Source organism: Acomys minous, assembly GCF_964271855.1.
Source record: "Acomys minous genome assembly, chromosome: 4".
Classification (NCBI taxonomy): domain Eukaryota; kingdom Metazoa; phylum Chordata; class Mammalia; order Rodentia; family Muridae; genus Acomys; species Acomys minous.
In genome coordinates this window covers 60,015,497-60,031,321 of record NC_140486.1, presented here as the reverse complement: position 1 = coordinate 60,031,321, position 15,825 = coordinate 60,015,497, and the positions used below count along the sequence as shown (strand labels likewise).

The following is a 15,825-nucleotide window of genomic DNA, read 5'->3' as shown; positions in this document are numbered from 1 at the left end:
CAGCACCCCCTCCTCTTTGCTTTTGAGAGAAATTCTCTTTATTATGTAGTCTCCACACCAGGCTAAGCTTCTGTTTTGAAAACTAGTCTCCCCATCAATCTAAACAGACTAGGCCAAATGATCAGAGGCTGTGTGAAAGAGAGACAAAGGAAATCTCCAGGATAGGATTGAAACGGGGAGGGGGGGGCACACACACCCTTGTGGTGGGGAGTCAGCGAGTGAGGTTGCTATGAGAAAGACAAGGGTTTCTTTTCTCTTGAAACCAGAGAAAAGGGGGAAGGGTGCTTTACAGAGCTGTCTTGGGTGCGAAGAACCACTGGGTATTGATTGTTGGGTTTTAGTAGGTAGTCTGAGAATGGAAAAGGAGGAGAGTTTTCTTTGGAAACTTAAGGGGTCGCCCGTGAGCAGCAAGGAGAGCCTGGGTATGCTGCGTGGAGTATTTTCACTCCAGCATTGAGGAAGAAGGCTGGCTGTCAAGCTACACTCCAAGTCCCGGGGTTGCGAGGGAGACCCCTCGATTCTTTCCCGCATCTTCACTATTCCGAGATCGGACCAGAAGCACCTCACTTCCTCTGCTGCAGAAGGTCCCGTTAGAACTTCCGGAGACCTTACTGAGGAGAAGGGAGGTGATAAAGATGGACAGGGTCAACCGTAACTCTCAGGCAGCTCTCGGGGCCCCGACCTTGAGACGGTGGAGCCTCGCCACCAACTTTCACTTCGGGCTCCCCAGGGCACAAGAAATGCTGTTAGGATTTCCAGGCTCCCTCTCCTCCTTAGCTTCTTTTCTTTCCAGCTCAAACCACCCTAGTGTCCTTGCCCGGGCTCAGGATCGCTGTTTCCCAATCACAGGGCTGCAGAGAGCTTAGTTCCCTCGCCTCTGGGTGCCCAGAAGGGAGTCAGGCTCAGTCGCCTTATCTGGAAAGGGTTGTGCTGTGTCCTGTCCTAGGGGGAAACGCAGTCAGAGGTCCGCCTTGTCCCTAGGCCAGTGCCCGCGCTCCAAGGCTGGTGCAGCTGGAACCTGGGCGGCCGGCGCACGTGCATGGGGCTCTGCGCAGGGGCGTTCCTGCGCGTTGATTCCTGCTAGGCACAGGGGCTGCAGACGCTGCGCTAGTGGCGCTGGCATTCTGGGTCCCTACAGCGGTCGCGTAGGTCGGGGAAGCCCGGTCCAGTGCTAGGGAAATCGAGCGGGGGAGGAGCCCGAGCGGGAGGGGGAGGAGGAGGGGGCACAGCCCCGCCCCCGCCCCGCCCCCCGTGGCCGGAGTCCCGGCTGCAGCCCGGCGCGCTGCGAGCCCGCGAGTCAGCTAGCGGCGGCAGCGGCGGCGGTGGCTTCTCCTCCGCACAGACCCGGCGTTCCGGCCTGCGCGGCTCGCTGACCCCGGGGCCCGCGCCCCAGGGGGCAGGGATGCATCATGGCCACGCTGGCTTATCGTGTGCAGTTCTTGGACGACACCGATCCTTTCAACAGCACCAACTTCCCAGAGCCCAGCCGGCCACCGCTGTTCACATTCCGCGAGGACCTGGCTCTGGGCACCCAGTTGGCCGGGGTTCATCGGCTGCTGCGGGCGCCGCACAAGGTAAGACACAGCAGAGTGGGTAGGGAGCAGGGGATGCAACCCCTGCAGCAGCGCCTGTCAGGGTGGGGGCGCTGCAGATGGGCTGAACTGGTCGAGGCCCGGGGGACACGCGCCCAAGGGCAGATGCCACTGTGGGTTAGGCAGAGGGGCCGGGAGCACCCAGAGTCTGGCGCACAACTCTGTTCTGGCTGGCGGGAAGGAAAGCTCTATGCCCTAGTACAGATCTTTGGGCGAGCGGGGCCCACAGCAGGTGCCATGCCGGCCGGTGGCGGGATGCGTTGGGATCTCCGTGGCCTCTCCGTTAGTTCGGCCTGGTGGGCGGGGTGCAGCGCCGACGCTTGGGCGATCGGCCTGGGTACCCCGTCTGGCTCAGAGCTCGGCGCGGAAAGAACCCCGGGAGGCACGGGACTCAGTTTTCTTGAAGGCAGCCCTGAAAGATGCGGGGGGGACAGAAGCTCTATTGGGCCTCCCTGGCACTGCGGGCGGCTGAGCGACCCTCGCGACAAAGCATGCTTTCCGGGAACACCTCCCCTCCTCCCTCCGGGAAGGGGCGCGCACTGCGATAGTGTTCACACTATCCTGTTTTTTTCTCCCTCGAGGAGCAGGTGGCCCCAGGAACCTTGGAGGAGCAGCCCTGTAGGAGGAAGGGCGGGGGCGCGGGCAAGGGGCGCACAAAGCCTCGGCCCAGGAGCCCCAAATGAGTTGTCCCCTGGGAAGAATGGCGTCTCAGTCCACCCGTTAGAGTTTTCTTTTCTTTTCATGCCTTTTTTTTTTTTAACCCTTTGAAGGAGGCCAGGCGTCTTGCAAAGTGATTGTAAAGAGGCAGGCACTGAAAGCTTATCATTTAGTACTCCCGGAAAGCTCTTACACAAATGGACTGCACCTTGAAGGGTTTACCTCCTTGGTGTTATTTTCTGCTTAGGTCCACATCAAAGTTTAGAGATAATTAATTCCTTGAAGATCAACGTGGACAAACATTCGGGAGAGAGAACCCTTTAATTCCAAGAGCAAAAGTGATTTTGAAAAACCCTTCAGCTTTCTGTGAAGGGTGCCCACTTGTTTTGAAAGGAACAAGGAGTAGGTTGTGTGGAACTCTGAGGGGTTTGGCAGTGAAGTCCTCTTGTTTTGAGGTCATCAATGTTCCCTCCGTCCCACCTAACTAGTACCCCCCCCCCCCCCGTTTTTTCTGAATGAGGAGTTGGGCAGACCCATCTCATCCCTTCTGTACTGGTGCTGGGTGCCTAGAGCCACGGTCCTTGGATTCTTTTTGACCAGATAGCGCCATACACCGGGAATCAGGCTTATCAGAATTGCTTTAGTAAGTTCTCCTCCATCGGTGGATTCAGTTAAAAGTTGTCAGTGTCTTCCACTCCATGGTTATTCCGTTCACCATGGTCTCCGGTTACAGCGATCTTTTGTTGAACCCACAGAAGCCTCATAATTGTGGCCCTGGGACCTTGAAGTGGTTGCCTTGGATCGCAAACCCTACATACATGGGTTGACCTTTCAGGCTCCAAACTCAAGTATGTTTTTATGTTTCCATAGTCTTGACCCAGTGTTCCTGGTGGGGCAGGAAATCCTCATGCTCCCCCTCCTTCCCCCTCCTCACCCCCACCAGAAGCCACTGTGCAGCACTTGCACTGTCTTCCAGAACTTTCTAAAGTATCCTTTGTAAAACTAACACAAGAAGAGGCTTCAGAGAAACCTTTAGCTACCCAGGCTCAGTCTTAGACTCTTTTGACCAGATACCCAAGCAGTATTTTCATTTGCTTTTTGAAAGTTTTTTTGTGCTTAGGAACTGAGCAGGCAGCTGATGGTTAGCCAGAGTTCCGTCAAGCAGAATTCAGGAGATCTGTGTGTTGAAGCACACATGCATATCCTTAACATGCTAGTTAGTTTCCAGCAAATTAAAAAAAGCAAATTTGGGGACAGGGTGGCATATCGCAGGCTAACCTTGAACTAGCTATGTATCGAAGGATACCTCTTCATGGTTAGATTCATCTGTTTGTGCTTGACAAAGTGCTGGGATTTATTAGCTGGGCACCCCTGCACGCAGTGCTGGAGACCAGTGGGGCTTTGTGTGAGCTACTAGGGCACTCTTACCACCTGTGCTGTATCTCTAGCTCCTGCAGCAGAGCATCGTTAAGTTGGATAATCCACCTATGATAGACAGCAAGTCAGTCCGGAGCACTCAGGGAGCACTCAGCGTGCAGTCTATGCTCCACTGGGGCCCTAGTGTGGGATCTTACTCAACACCACACAGCTCCACGAAATAGGGCTTCTTCTTTTTTCCTTTTTCTTTTTCTTTTTTATCATCCCTGTGTTAGAGGCAAAGACACAGAGGGAGAGAGCAATTAAGCAACCTGATTTCTCTGCCGGGAGTAGGGAGCTGAGAGCCTAACTAGGCCTGTGTGAGGAGACACCTCAGTGCTGCTCTGCCCTGTGAGCAGCTGTGTGGGTGAGGGCAAAAGCTATGTACTCCCTGGGCCTTCTCATCCGTTACCTTGGGCTGTTCATCTACCATGGCCACTTTTGTGTGCCAGGCATTGTTGGCCTGGGGGCAGGTGATGTTAGAAGTATAAGGTCTTGCAGAATTCCTGGCCTGGTAGAGTTCTTAGTGAGAGGTAGGGACATATAGTCGCCCGACTGTGCTGTTGAGTTAGCAGCTAGAGGGGTGGGCTCGCTGTCACTCCAGACCCCTGCCACCAGCGAGTCTTCCCAGGGTTGAGGGCACACTTCTCCTGGGCCAGTGTTCTGAGACAGGCTTTGGCAAGAGGGAGAGAACGCTGGGAGGTAAAGGTGTGAGGGTGGACTCACATATACACACCCCAGTGTTCTCAGGCCTGCAAGTCACAGGCAGAGAAAAGCAAAGAGAGTGGAAGCCTGGGCTTCAGGAGCCCCTGTCTAAAAAAACATACAAACACAAACACACAAACAGCATACAAATGAGGCATTTGAGAATGAAAGCAGAGGCAGGGGAAACAGCTCTTAAAGTGCGTTCACATGAGTGTGATGACTTGAGCTTAGTATCCGAGAGCTTAAAAAAAAAAAAAGGTAGGTGCAGTGGTGCATGCCTGTAACCCAAGTACTGTGTGTGTGTGTGTGTGTGTGTGTGTGTGTGTGTATGTGTGTGTGGTGGGGTAAGGGGAGGAGTTTGGGGTGGTGGAGACAAAAGGATCCCTGGGACTTGTTGGACAACCAGTCTAGCTGAACAAGTAGGTTCTGGGTTCAATGAGAGACTTTGGCTCAGAAAATAAAGTGTGGAGGGATTAAAGATGATACCTGTTGTTAATCTCTGGCCTCTACATGTGCGCGCACACACACACACACACACACACACCATACACACACACACACACACCATACACACACCATACACACACACACACCATACACACACACACATACCATACACACACACACACACACCATACACACACACACACACACACCATACACACACACACACACACACCATACACACACACACACACACACACCATACACACACACACACACACACACACACACACACACACACACACACACCCCATACACACTTACAACAAAAAGAATCTAAGGGCATTTCCCCGCATTTGATAGACAAAACAGGAACTGCAGAGTTTTTGAATCAAAACAGTAGTGACTAATGTGAATATCAAAATAGCAATTATGACTTTGCAATTAAAAATTTAAAAATATTTGCTATGTATGAGTGCTTTGCTCACAGGTGTGTTTGTGTATTATGTTCATTCTAGAACTGGAGTTATGGACAGTTGTGAGCTGCTACATGGGTGCTGGAAATTGAGCCCAGATTCTCTGCAAGAGCAACAAGTGCTCTTAACCACTGAGCCATCCTTCCAGCCCTGACAACTGTAATTTTATAATGACTTAGTAGTTTGATTTGGCAATGTTTTCATTGTGTATTAAGGGCCAGAGAGACTAGAGTTGTGGCAGCTACTGTGTTCTGGGCACTTGTCTGATTCAAGAACATTCCTAGACCCATGCCACCTCACCAGGCTCATGGCTCCTCAGGCCAGGGATGGATGCTATTGCATGCCAAAACTAGAGATGCTAAGTGTGGGAATCACCTGGCCACATGAGTTTGACATCCCAAAGCTAGCTTCTGATGATGATCTGGCTCAATGGAGCTCAATGGCTCCACTTTAGCGTCTTGCACATTCTCCTCCCAGGAAGCCTGCCCATACTTAGTACACAGCTTACCTCTGTGTTTGTGGCTACCCACAGAGACTTGGCTATCCTATCTGTAAAACAGCCAGTTGCACCAAGGATTAGATCTTTGCTGCCAGGCACAAGGTGGACATCATCTGGGCTTCTGTTTGAACCGAACACTCAAGGCTCCCCTGAGCTGAGGCAGAACGTGTGTCTTACCACGCTGCTTGGGTGATTTCAGTACAAATTGCCACCGGAGTGCACGGCTTACAGGTGAGGCACATCAGGCTCTCAGTACATGGGCTTCTTACTATCTTCTCTACCTTTAGGTAACTTCCTGAAGGTGACACCCTGATGTCCCCTTTCTCCGTGTTGCACCTAGAAGCTAAGTAGTGCAAACACAGGGTGTGCACCATGTTGATTGACAGGTGTTAGTTTTAGAACGCAAATCCACCGGTATTATTGCCCTAATGAATTTCCACCTTAATCCTCTTAAGGGACACATCTGTTTGCTACATTACATGGAGATTTTTCGAAGATGAGATCATTAGTAAACTTGGCAAGTGGGTTGTGCCTTGGCATCTTAGGACAACGCTGCTTAAGAATGTTCTATGAATGGCTACGAGTCTAAGCATGGTTGAATCTAACCCCACTGTAATTAGCTCACTTGGTTGGAACCTTGCTATTGAGATCGGGATCATGGGATTGAACCCTTTATGGGTCAGCTGGCTTTGCTTCATGCATGGCCACAGACCATGTTGGTAACCCAGCCCAGATATCTAGCAGGTGCTCTCACGGGCTCTTGAAAAGTGCCTGAGTTGGAACAGAATGACAGCAGACTTGGGGGTGGGGGTGGGGGTGGGGGTGGGGGTGGGGGTGGGGTAGGGCTAGGGCTCCTCTGGAATGAGCTTGTGTTGGAGACTGTCTTGTAGTTAGTCATAAGTGTCATTTATCCTAGTCCCCGGCAACTGTGGCAGGTGGACAGGCAAGGAAACTCCAGTGAACACAGTAGGAAACTGAGGCATAGAGAGGTAAGCAGGTTGCCTAAGGCCATGCTGCTTTAAAGTGAAGGAGTTGGGATTTAAGGTCGAGTCTTTTTTTACTCTAAAGCCTGTAGCCAACTGTGTCCCATTATTAGAAAACCAGCAGAGCACGTGCTGCTGCTCCTCACCGAGGCGGGGCAGGGCTGCCGCTCCCAGCAAGGGGCGGGGCGCGTGCTGCTGCTGCTGTTGCCGCTGCCCATGGGGGGCGGGGCAGGACTGCCGGCCACAGGGCTCTGCTCTGGTGAGTCCTCCCACGGCCGGCCGATGCTCTGTGGTCCTTTGCCTTTTGTCCTTGGAGTCCAAGCTGGGTCCCTCGGCAAAACAACAGGCCTGCCTTCACCCTCCCCCACGGGACTGTGAAATGTTAGTTCTTACTGGTGGCAGCTTTAAACTGATTAACAAGCCAGGTCAACTTAGGAACGCCCTTCCCCCACCGTCTTTTCTTTTCCTTGGGTTCTCTCTGGTGATGAAACGTTCCAATCCCGTGGGACTCCGCATTCTTCAGACAGAGGCGGCTACTAGTAGCTCCTGGTGGTCCCCACACCGCATCTGCTGCCCCTCTGACTTCTGCGGCTTGCTTAGGAACGCCCCTCTTTAAAAACAACCTCGGCATCTTGGTCCATTTGCAGTGTTGTTCGGACATCCACACTTTTTTGGGGGGTTGGGAAGAGAGAGGGATAGCAGAGTGAAGTAAGGAAAGAAGAAAGAGTGGGGACTATTAAGTCACAGCAAAATGTTAAGCCTCTGCACAGGGATGGGTCAGCAAAATGGAGGACATTACAATTTCTCCATCAAATAAGTTGTGAAGAAGAACAGAAGACTAGAAAGAAAGGAAATGAAAAGAACCTTGAGAGACACATTAACCAATATAAGGTGCTAATTGAAGGCTGAGTCAAGCAAACACATTGCAAATAAATATTTGAGATTGGTGGGGAGAATAGGACATGACAGGCTAGTAAAAGTATACATGCGTAACTTTTAAAAAATGACATTTACTTACTGTGTGTGTGTGTGTGTATACCTGTGTGCATGCAAGTGCCACGGTATGTGTGTGGAGGTCAGAGGTTAGTTTTCAAGTGTTGGCTCTCTCCTTCAACTATGTGGATCCCTAAATTGAACTCAGGTTGACAGCCTTTAGTGGTAGGCAGCTTTTCTGAGATAAAACTATGCTCCTATTTTGAAGTAAGAATCTGTGTCGTTCAGAGATACCTACTGAAATATTTACAGTCTAGATTATAAAGAGACTGGAATTGCTTCAGCATGAGCTAAGATTGAGAGGCGGGAAGGTGGGTGAGTATCCTAATAGGATCAGGTAGATTATGATTAATCTGGACTGTGGGGGCATGGAAAAGGGGTCTGATATATATATATAATCCCTCTGGGATCAGAGCTCTGTCATTAAGCTTTACTGTTCCCTGAATACATGCACCACAGCCAAGTGAATTTTTTCCCCCTACCATTAGGTCTCACTGTATAGTCCCAGCTGGACTTGAACCCGGAGTCTTCACCCTCTTCTGATGATGCTGAGATTTCAGGCATGTGCCCTCAGGCCTAGCCTCTGATGATATTTATTTCTTCCCACTCTCTCAAAGTCACCATAGGGTTTTAGAAAGGCATCATTTTTGTTGGTATTCAGATTGTCTTTCCAGGCTCAGCTGATCACCATGGGGATGTTGGCAGGTACCTGTTCCATCACCTGCTTGTTCGCTAAAGGAAGTAAATGCTCAGGGAGGGATACACCTGGGCTCTAGTATAGGCACCTGCATTTTAACCACTAAATAAGATGTGGTTACAGTGGAAATAAACAGCACCTAATATAAAGGCCAAGCGTCTTCCTGCTGCTGTTGGAACCTGTGGCAAACCTCCTGGCCACACCAGGCCTTGATCCCCAGTCAGCCAACCCTGCTTCCTTCCTTCATTTTGGCTCAAAAGAGCATCTTGGGGTGTAACAAATGAAAGAGTATTTTAACGAGGGAAAATGGGAGTTTGTGTATCTTGGCATTTCTACCGTTACCTTCAATTTCTTTTTTATGGGGAGACTAAAACATGTGCAGGCTAACCTTCAAAAAGGAGATAAGACTGATCATTTGGAAGGGGGAAAAATCAACTTTCAACCAGGAAGAATACATTTTAGAAGCTTCAGAGTTTTTAAGAGACTGTAACAAATGGGATCTACCCTGTGTCTGTTTATAATGTGGGGTTCCTCCCTCCCTCTGGTTTAGTCTGTGTGGGCTTTACTCTCACGACTGTCTGAGTGCTGGGATCACAAGTGTGCCCCACTATACAAGGCTTCCACAACACCTTTTTACCAGTTAAATTTATAATTTAGAAACTAAAATGTTAGACTCCACAGGGAAATGTTTAGGGACTGTCAGGAAAAACATTTTAAACTTTTTGAACAATTGAACATAAGAAAACATTGGGGGTTCAATAAGGCACAATACCCCTAGGTTTGTCAGAAAGGAAGCAAATTAGTTTCTCAAGTGCATCATGGAATATTTACTTGCATTCTTGAGACAGAAATAAGCAAGAAGTCTTACCTGGTGTTCCTAGGGCGGCTCTGCTTTGCCGCACTCTGCTATCTTCTGAGGATGGGAAGGAAAGGGTGGAGTCTTAAGCAAGAAAGTTACAGGATAAGTCCAAGGTGTTTCATTAAGAAATTGTATGCGTGTGTGTGTGTGTGTGTGTGTGTGTGTGTGTGTGTGTGTCTGTCTGTCTGTCTGTCTGTCCGTCTGCCTGTCTGTCTGCATGTATACATACCACCCATATGTTGATCTCTGTGGAGGCCAGAGGGTAGTGTGACCTCTTGGGGCTGTGAGCCGTTCCATGTGGGGGCTGGGTACCGAACTCAGAATACGCAAGCAACTTTCAACCAATGAGGCATCCTCTCTGGCCCCACCAAGACATCTCCCACTGGCTGAACAGATGCAAAGGGCAGCCTGGGTTTTTATAACAAATGGTTGATGGATGTATTAACTACTTTTATTGCTGCTGTGGCTAAATACCAAAACCAATACCAAAAGACTCCCCAGGAAACCCCCCAAAACCCTTAAAAACAAACAAACAAACAAACAAACAAAAAACCCAACCAACCAACCAACCACCTAGAAACAAAAACCAAACCAAAAAAAAGAAAACCCAACCTATGGGGCGAGGCGGTTACTGTGGCTTAGAGTCCAGGCCTTATAGGCTATGGTGGTAAGGAAGGTGGGACAACAGAGGCAGCTCCTGGCTGCGGTGGTGGAGGGAGCAGAGAGGGGAACATCAGTGATCAGCGGGCTTCTCCTTTCTCTCTCCTTCATGTCCTCCAGAATTCTCCTGCCTATGGGAAGCTGTTGCCCACATCAGTGTAGGTCTCTCTCAGTTAATCTTCTAGCGGATGCTCAGACACCCACTGCCAGAGGTGCTCTTTATGAGTGCCCTAGACATTTCTTAACCTGACCAAGGTAGCTTTCACACTTTACACCACAGTGGCCAAATAAATGTTCCTGGATTGAGTGGCTAGAGCTGCCAAGTGGAAAGCAAGTGGGATGCTCTGAGAGGTGTGGTCTTGGGAGACAATGAAGAGTAGAGCCCTTCTGACCAAACTAGGCTCACGTATAGCAGTGTAGCTACTCACTAGGCAGGGTTTTCAGTAAGGGAATTTATCCCCGCTGCACTGGAATCACCTGTGAACTTGCTTTAGCTGTGACTTAAGTTCGTCTTTTCCAGTCGCGAGTTTGTTACAGGGGTGAGTCTGGTGTCAGTGGGAACAACCCATGACTCATATGCATGAACATTCAGTAGCATTGGCTTTGAGACAACTGGCACAATTTTTTCTTCTTCTCTTTCTTCACTGTTCTTCAATGAAAGCAAAATTTAATATAATTAATAGTTCTACACCCAGAACAATCTAGCTTTTATTCCTTGTGAGCAGTGACAGACTTCTTTGGGGGGAGTCATTGATGCATGGCAGTTTGATGGGCAGGGGATGGATATTGTAGGGAAACAATATTGGAGGTGATGGTTAATTTAGATTGTCCGTTTGGATTATGGGACACCTGAGAGATTAATGAATCATACCACTGAGGGCATTTCCAGGGAGAATTAGCTGATGGGGGATGTGGGCAGCTTCATCCAATGGCAGGGCTTGGACTGGGCTGAATTGACAGAGAAATCCAGATGAGAACCAGCATGTGTCTGTTTCCTGGGCTGGGTCAAGAGCACACTGTCGACCCAGCCTCTGGACTGGGTTATTTGGGAGGCAGAGGCAGGCAGATCGCTGTGAGTTCGAGGTCAGCCTGGTCTAAAAAGTGAGTCTAAGACAGCCAAGGCTACAGAGAGAAACCCTGTCTTGAAAAACAAAAAAGCAAGCAAGCAAACAAACAAACAAACAAACAAAGGGTTGGAACCCTTCATCCCCTGATCCAAACCTTCCAGAAGCCCCTTGTTATTCAAAGAAGACTCCAAAGCCCTTGAGTAGCTAGCCCACTGCTTCAAGGGGCTGAGTATTTGTGTGTGTGTGTGTGTGTGTGTGTGTGTGTGTGTGTGTGTGTTGTGCATGTGCACACCCATATGTACATGCCTTGTACCCTGTAGCATCTTTACACTACTGTTCTACATAGCTGTGAATTTGAACTGTGTTTGTGAACTCAGAGTGATGTGTTAGAGTTCTTGAGAGAAGAATCAAGGGAGGACTCAGCCCTTATACAACAAATGAGGTACAGAGTGAGCATGTGACTAGGTTTGGAGACAATAGAAAACTACACTGAAGAAAGACCAGTCACCGGTCTCATCACCCGAGGGGACTCTTCCTAACACTTCCACATCTCACCATAACTTGAATATCCATGAACATAAAGTATAAGAATATATCTGAGTATGTTGTAAGTCATCAAATATTTTTTAGGCACACACTCTTTAATCACAGCATGGTAATGTAATCTGTTGCCAGATCATGATCCATGCAATGCATGCTCCCAGACCCTGGGGGAAAGTGCTCCACTCCCTGTAATGTTTAACTTGCCCCGAGCTTGTGCACGCATGCATGCATGCATGAATGAAGCATTGAATAATTAGGTAGCTGGCACTAAAGAAATAAAAAGTAATTCTATAATACATTTACATATAGAAAAAAAAACCCTAAATCTTTGTGCTTGAATCTGCTTATTTTCTTAATTAAACTCCCAGATGTTTAACTGCTGAGTTGAAGGATCAAGATCTCATCGTTGAGGGAGATTTTTGCACTGTAGACATGGTAGTGGCTGGAAAAGTGGTCTCTGAGGCAGGGTAGAGATGCTAGAGAGATGGACAGGCTGTGAGGCTCAGGGCCAGGTTGATATCCTTTGCTCTCAGCTGTTGTGTCACCTCTGAGAGTGACACAGAGATGACTGATAGAAGCCTGAAGAAACGTGTGTGTGTGTGTCCCTCACTGCTCCCCGCTTACTTGAAGGGCACCACTGTGTCAGGCAGTCTTCTAAGCTGTGCACTGAACACTTTCTGCCAAGGACTCTCTAGTTCTTACTGTGTCCTGTGTCTGTGTCTCGCAGCTGGTTTCAAAGCCCAGCAGCAAGACACACATCTGAACTCCTTTCATTAGAGTGCCAATGTCCTGATATGTAACTGGCTCTAGTAAATATTTTTTTTAATATTTGAAAGAATAATATTAAGTGGAAACAATTATAGATATAAAATACTTCTACCCATGGTAGGCCTCTGATCTTCAAGAGCTTATGTTCTCAAACCTTTGTCAGATCTCTAATCTGCCAACAGGACGACTACATGTTATAACTTCTCATTTTGAAGGTGAGTTTGGCAGAACCCACTTCTCTGTTACATTTGCCCTTCTCCATAGTGGATCTATGTCAAGTCCTCGGAAAACAAAGTCTAATTTACACAGAAGACTCAGATTGGCAAGGTGAGGGCCACACGATCCTGAAGGTATCGCTTTCTGTTGTCTGTGGGTTGGTATTCTCACCACCAGAGAGAACCATTGAACACTGTTGTGTCTCACCAGGACTCCACTATTTATGAGTATAAGACGACACGTCTGGCTACCTTCCTGAGTCATCAGCTATGGGGTGTGTCCATTTTCAGTGACAGCACGATAGCCCATGCATATGTCACGGTGATGGAACTGCCCATTGGTTCTCCTCTTTCACCCACAGACACATATGCAGAGGGCTTTGCATGGGGTACACTTGGGAGACTACCTGCAATTGCTCTAGGCCTGGGTCAGGACTTCTAGGATGGAGGGGGGGGACATCAGGCTAACCTGAAAGCCTACTGTCCAAAATGGAGAAGCACCACTTCTTTTAACAAAATTTTATTATTCTCTCATACAATACATCCAAACCTTAGCTTCCCCTCCCTCCACTTCTCCCAGTTTTCCCTACCTCCCCTCCCCCACCCATCTTCCCCTGGGAACGAGCAGGGCTCACACGGACAGCAACAGGACATACAACAAGATGCAATAAGATCAGGCATGAACTCTCACATCAAGGCTGGGCAAGGCAGCCCAGTAGGAGGAAAAAGATCCCCTAAAACAGGGAAAAGAGTCAGAGACATCCCCACTCCTGCTGTCAGGAGTCCCCCCAAAATACCAAGCCAACAAGCATAAGATACATGCAGAGGACCTAGTGCAGGCCCATGCAGGTTCTGTGACTGATGTTTCAATCTCCGTGAGCCCTACTGACTTGGTTCCTTGGCCTGGAAGCACCACTTCCTAAGCCAGGTTGTCTTTGTTGCTTTGGTCCGGAACACTGAATCATATTGCTGCTCAAGCTGAGTGTTAGGGAGGGAGAGGGCAGCCTTGTGTTTGTGTAAGGGATAAGCCCCCCTCCCCCGCCCGCTCCCAGGCCATTGAGGCTGCAGCAACTATGATTAGGGGACTTGGGGAGGCAGAAATTGTGCTCATGGAACCTAACTATTCTTTTCATACCTGTATATTTCTATTTATTTATCTATTTTCATTTATTGAGATAGGGTCTCATGTGGTTAAGACTGGCCTTGAACTCACTATGTAGCCAAAGATAGCATTAAACTACGAGTCCCCCTGCCTTTATCTCATAACCGCTGGGATTTCAGGCATGTGCCACCATGCCCAGTTCTCACACTTGGATATTCTGACGTGTGCCAACCACAGAAGTGCTGAGTAGAGTTTTGTTACCAGTGACAGCAGTCATTTTGGAGGCCCTGATCTTTAGAGACTTCCTTCTTTGTGAGCTCTTAGCAGGCTGCAGACATACTCTGCAGGCTGACATCTGATAGCAGCCTCTGGAAACCTTCCAGAAGCTAGCAGTACCCGGGTGGGTGCCCTGTGGGCAGCTAGGGCAGCTTGGCCAGTCTTTGGTGCATCCTCCAAGCTCATCCACATATGTGTCAGGAGTGGGAGAGGAAAGCTGTTGAGCCGTCCTCTCCAGAACAATAGAAACGTGAGTGTTCTTTTTTCTCTTCTTTTCTTTTTCTTTTTTTTCTGTTCCCAGAACTGGGTGCATTTTTGTGGAAAATGATTCATCACTGAGTATGCCAGTAATAGAACCATGGCAAGTCTGCATCGTTTATAAACTATGGGACGTGTGTTAGCCTGGCTGGTCCCTACACAACCTTTGAAAGGGGGTGACAGGCTACATTTAGGCCTCCATTCCAGAGATAAGAGAACTATCGCAAAGTTTGTGACAGATTCATGCAAACAGCCCCTCACGGGAAACAGCTCCTCAAATGAAATTAGCCTCTTAGAGAAAACATCCCCTCACAGAAAATGACCCCTCACAGGAAACAGTTTTTCACAAGAAACATCTCCCACAGGAAGCAGCTTTTCACAAGAAACATCTCTCACAGGAAATGGCCCCTTATATGAAACAGCCTCTCACAGGAAATGGCCTATTACAGGAAATGTCCCCCAGCACAGGAAACAGCCTCTCACAGGAAATACCCTCTCAGGGGAAACAGCCTTTCACAGAAATGGATTCTTACCAAAAACAGCCCTTCAGAACAGCCTCTCACAGGAAATACCCTCTCAGGGGAAACAGCCTTTCACAGAAATGGACCCTTACAGAAAACAGCCCTTCAGAACAGCCTCTCACAGGAAATACCCTCTCAGAGGAAACAGCCTCTCACAGGAAATGGCCCCTCATGGAAACAGCTTCTCAAGGGAAACAGTCCCTATAGGAAATGACCCTTTATAAGGCAATGAAACTTGAACTTGGCCTAGTCTGTCTTTTATGTCTCTCTCATGAGAAAGCCGTCGACAGTCTGTCTGAGATAAGGGTGAAGGAAGTTGGCGCCCGGAGGAGCATGCAGATGGAAGACAATCGTGTCACATTGAAGCTGAGTTTATTGGATGCTATATGCCATGAGTTGGCGATGGTTTTTCTGCGGGCTATAGGATGTGTTAAAGTCGGAAGCTTCCCTTTGTCAACACTACTGACCTTAGGAGTGTGAGTCGTCCCCCCATCCCCCCGTTTATTGTGAGTTTTGGTTGGGGAGATCAGTTAACCGGCATAATAAAAAGCGGAGCCCCGATAGAAGGAGAAGACAGGCCACCAGGTCTACAGCGATGCCAAACTTGAGGAACACTGCATGGTCCAGAAAGTCTCTGGGAGTGAGCGTGAGGTTTGAGCATGGAAAAGGAGAACAGATGGTGCTCCTTGCAGACAGATAAAGCCTAGGAGTCAGAATCAGGTATGCTGGCTCCAGGGAAGTGAGGACCACCTAGCTGGAGGGAGGTGACCCACCGCACTGGTCTGTGAGGCGACTCTGAGGATATGAGTGGAGAGCTGTGGTGATCGTCAGCACAAAACCATTTCAAATGTTTCTTTCATTCCATCTGATAGACACACAAAGGAAAAGGAAAGGAAGGGAGGAGGAGAAAACCAGCAAGACGGGAAGAAAACTTATCACGAGGAACGAGCAAAGGAAAGAGAGGAGGGGAAGATGGGTGGGTGGACAGTCACTGAAAGGCCACATGCCACTGAAACGGGAGCAAAGGGAGAGAGACAGGGCTGTGCCTCAGGCATTGTGTGGGCAAGGCAGGAACTCTTGCTGCCCATGTGCTG

General features: G+C 49.0%; 1 protein-coding gene across 6 annotated transcripts in view; it reads left to right on the top strand.

Annotated features, from left to right (window-relative positions):
- The first annotated feature begins 1,271 nt into the window (after positions 1-1,271).
- The window catches only part of FHOD3 (formin homology 2 domain containing 3), a 412,148-nt gene continuing 397,594 nt past the window's right edge, over positions 1,272-15,825 (top strand). For 3 of the 6 annotated variants that reach the window (XM_084780621.1, XM_084780620.1, XM_084780626.1), the window contains exon 1: positions 1,272-1,574. In XM_084780621.1, coding sequence (XP_084636747.1) covers positions 1,410-1,574 — 165 coding nt within the window. In that variant the 5' untranslated portion in view covers positions 1,272-1,409. The remainder of the gene's footprint in view (positions 1,575-15,825) is intronic. The other 3 variants (XM_084780624.1, XM_084780623.1, XM_084780622.1) reach the window with 1 other exon arrangement.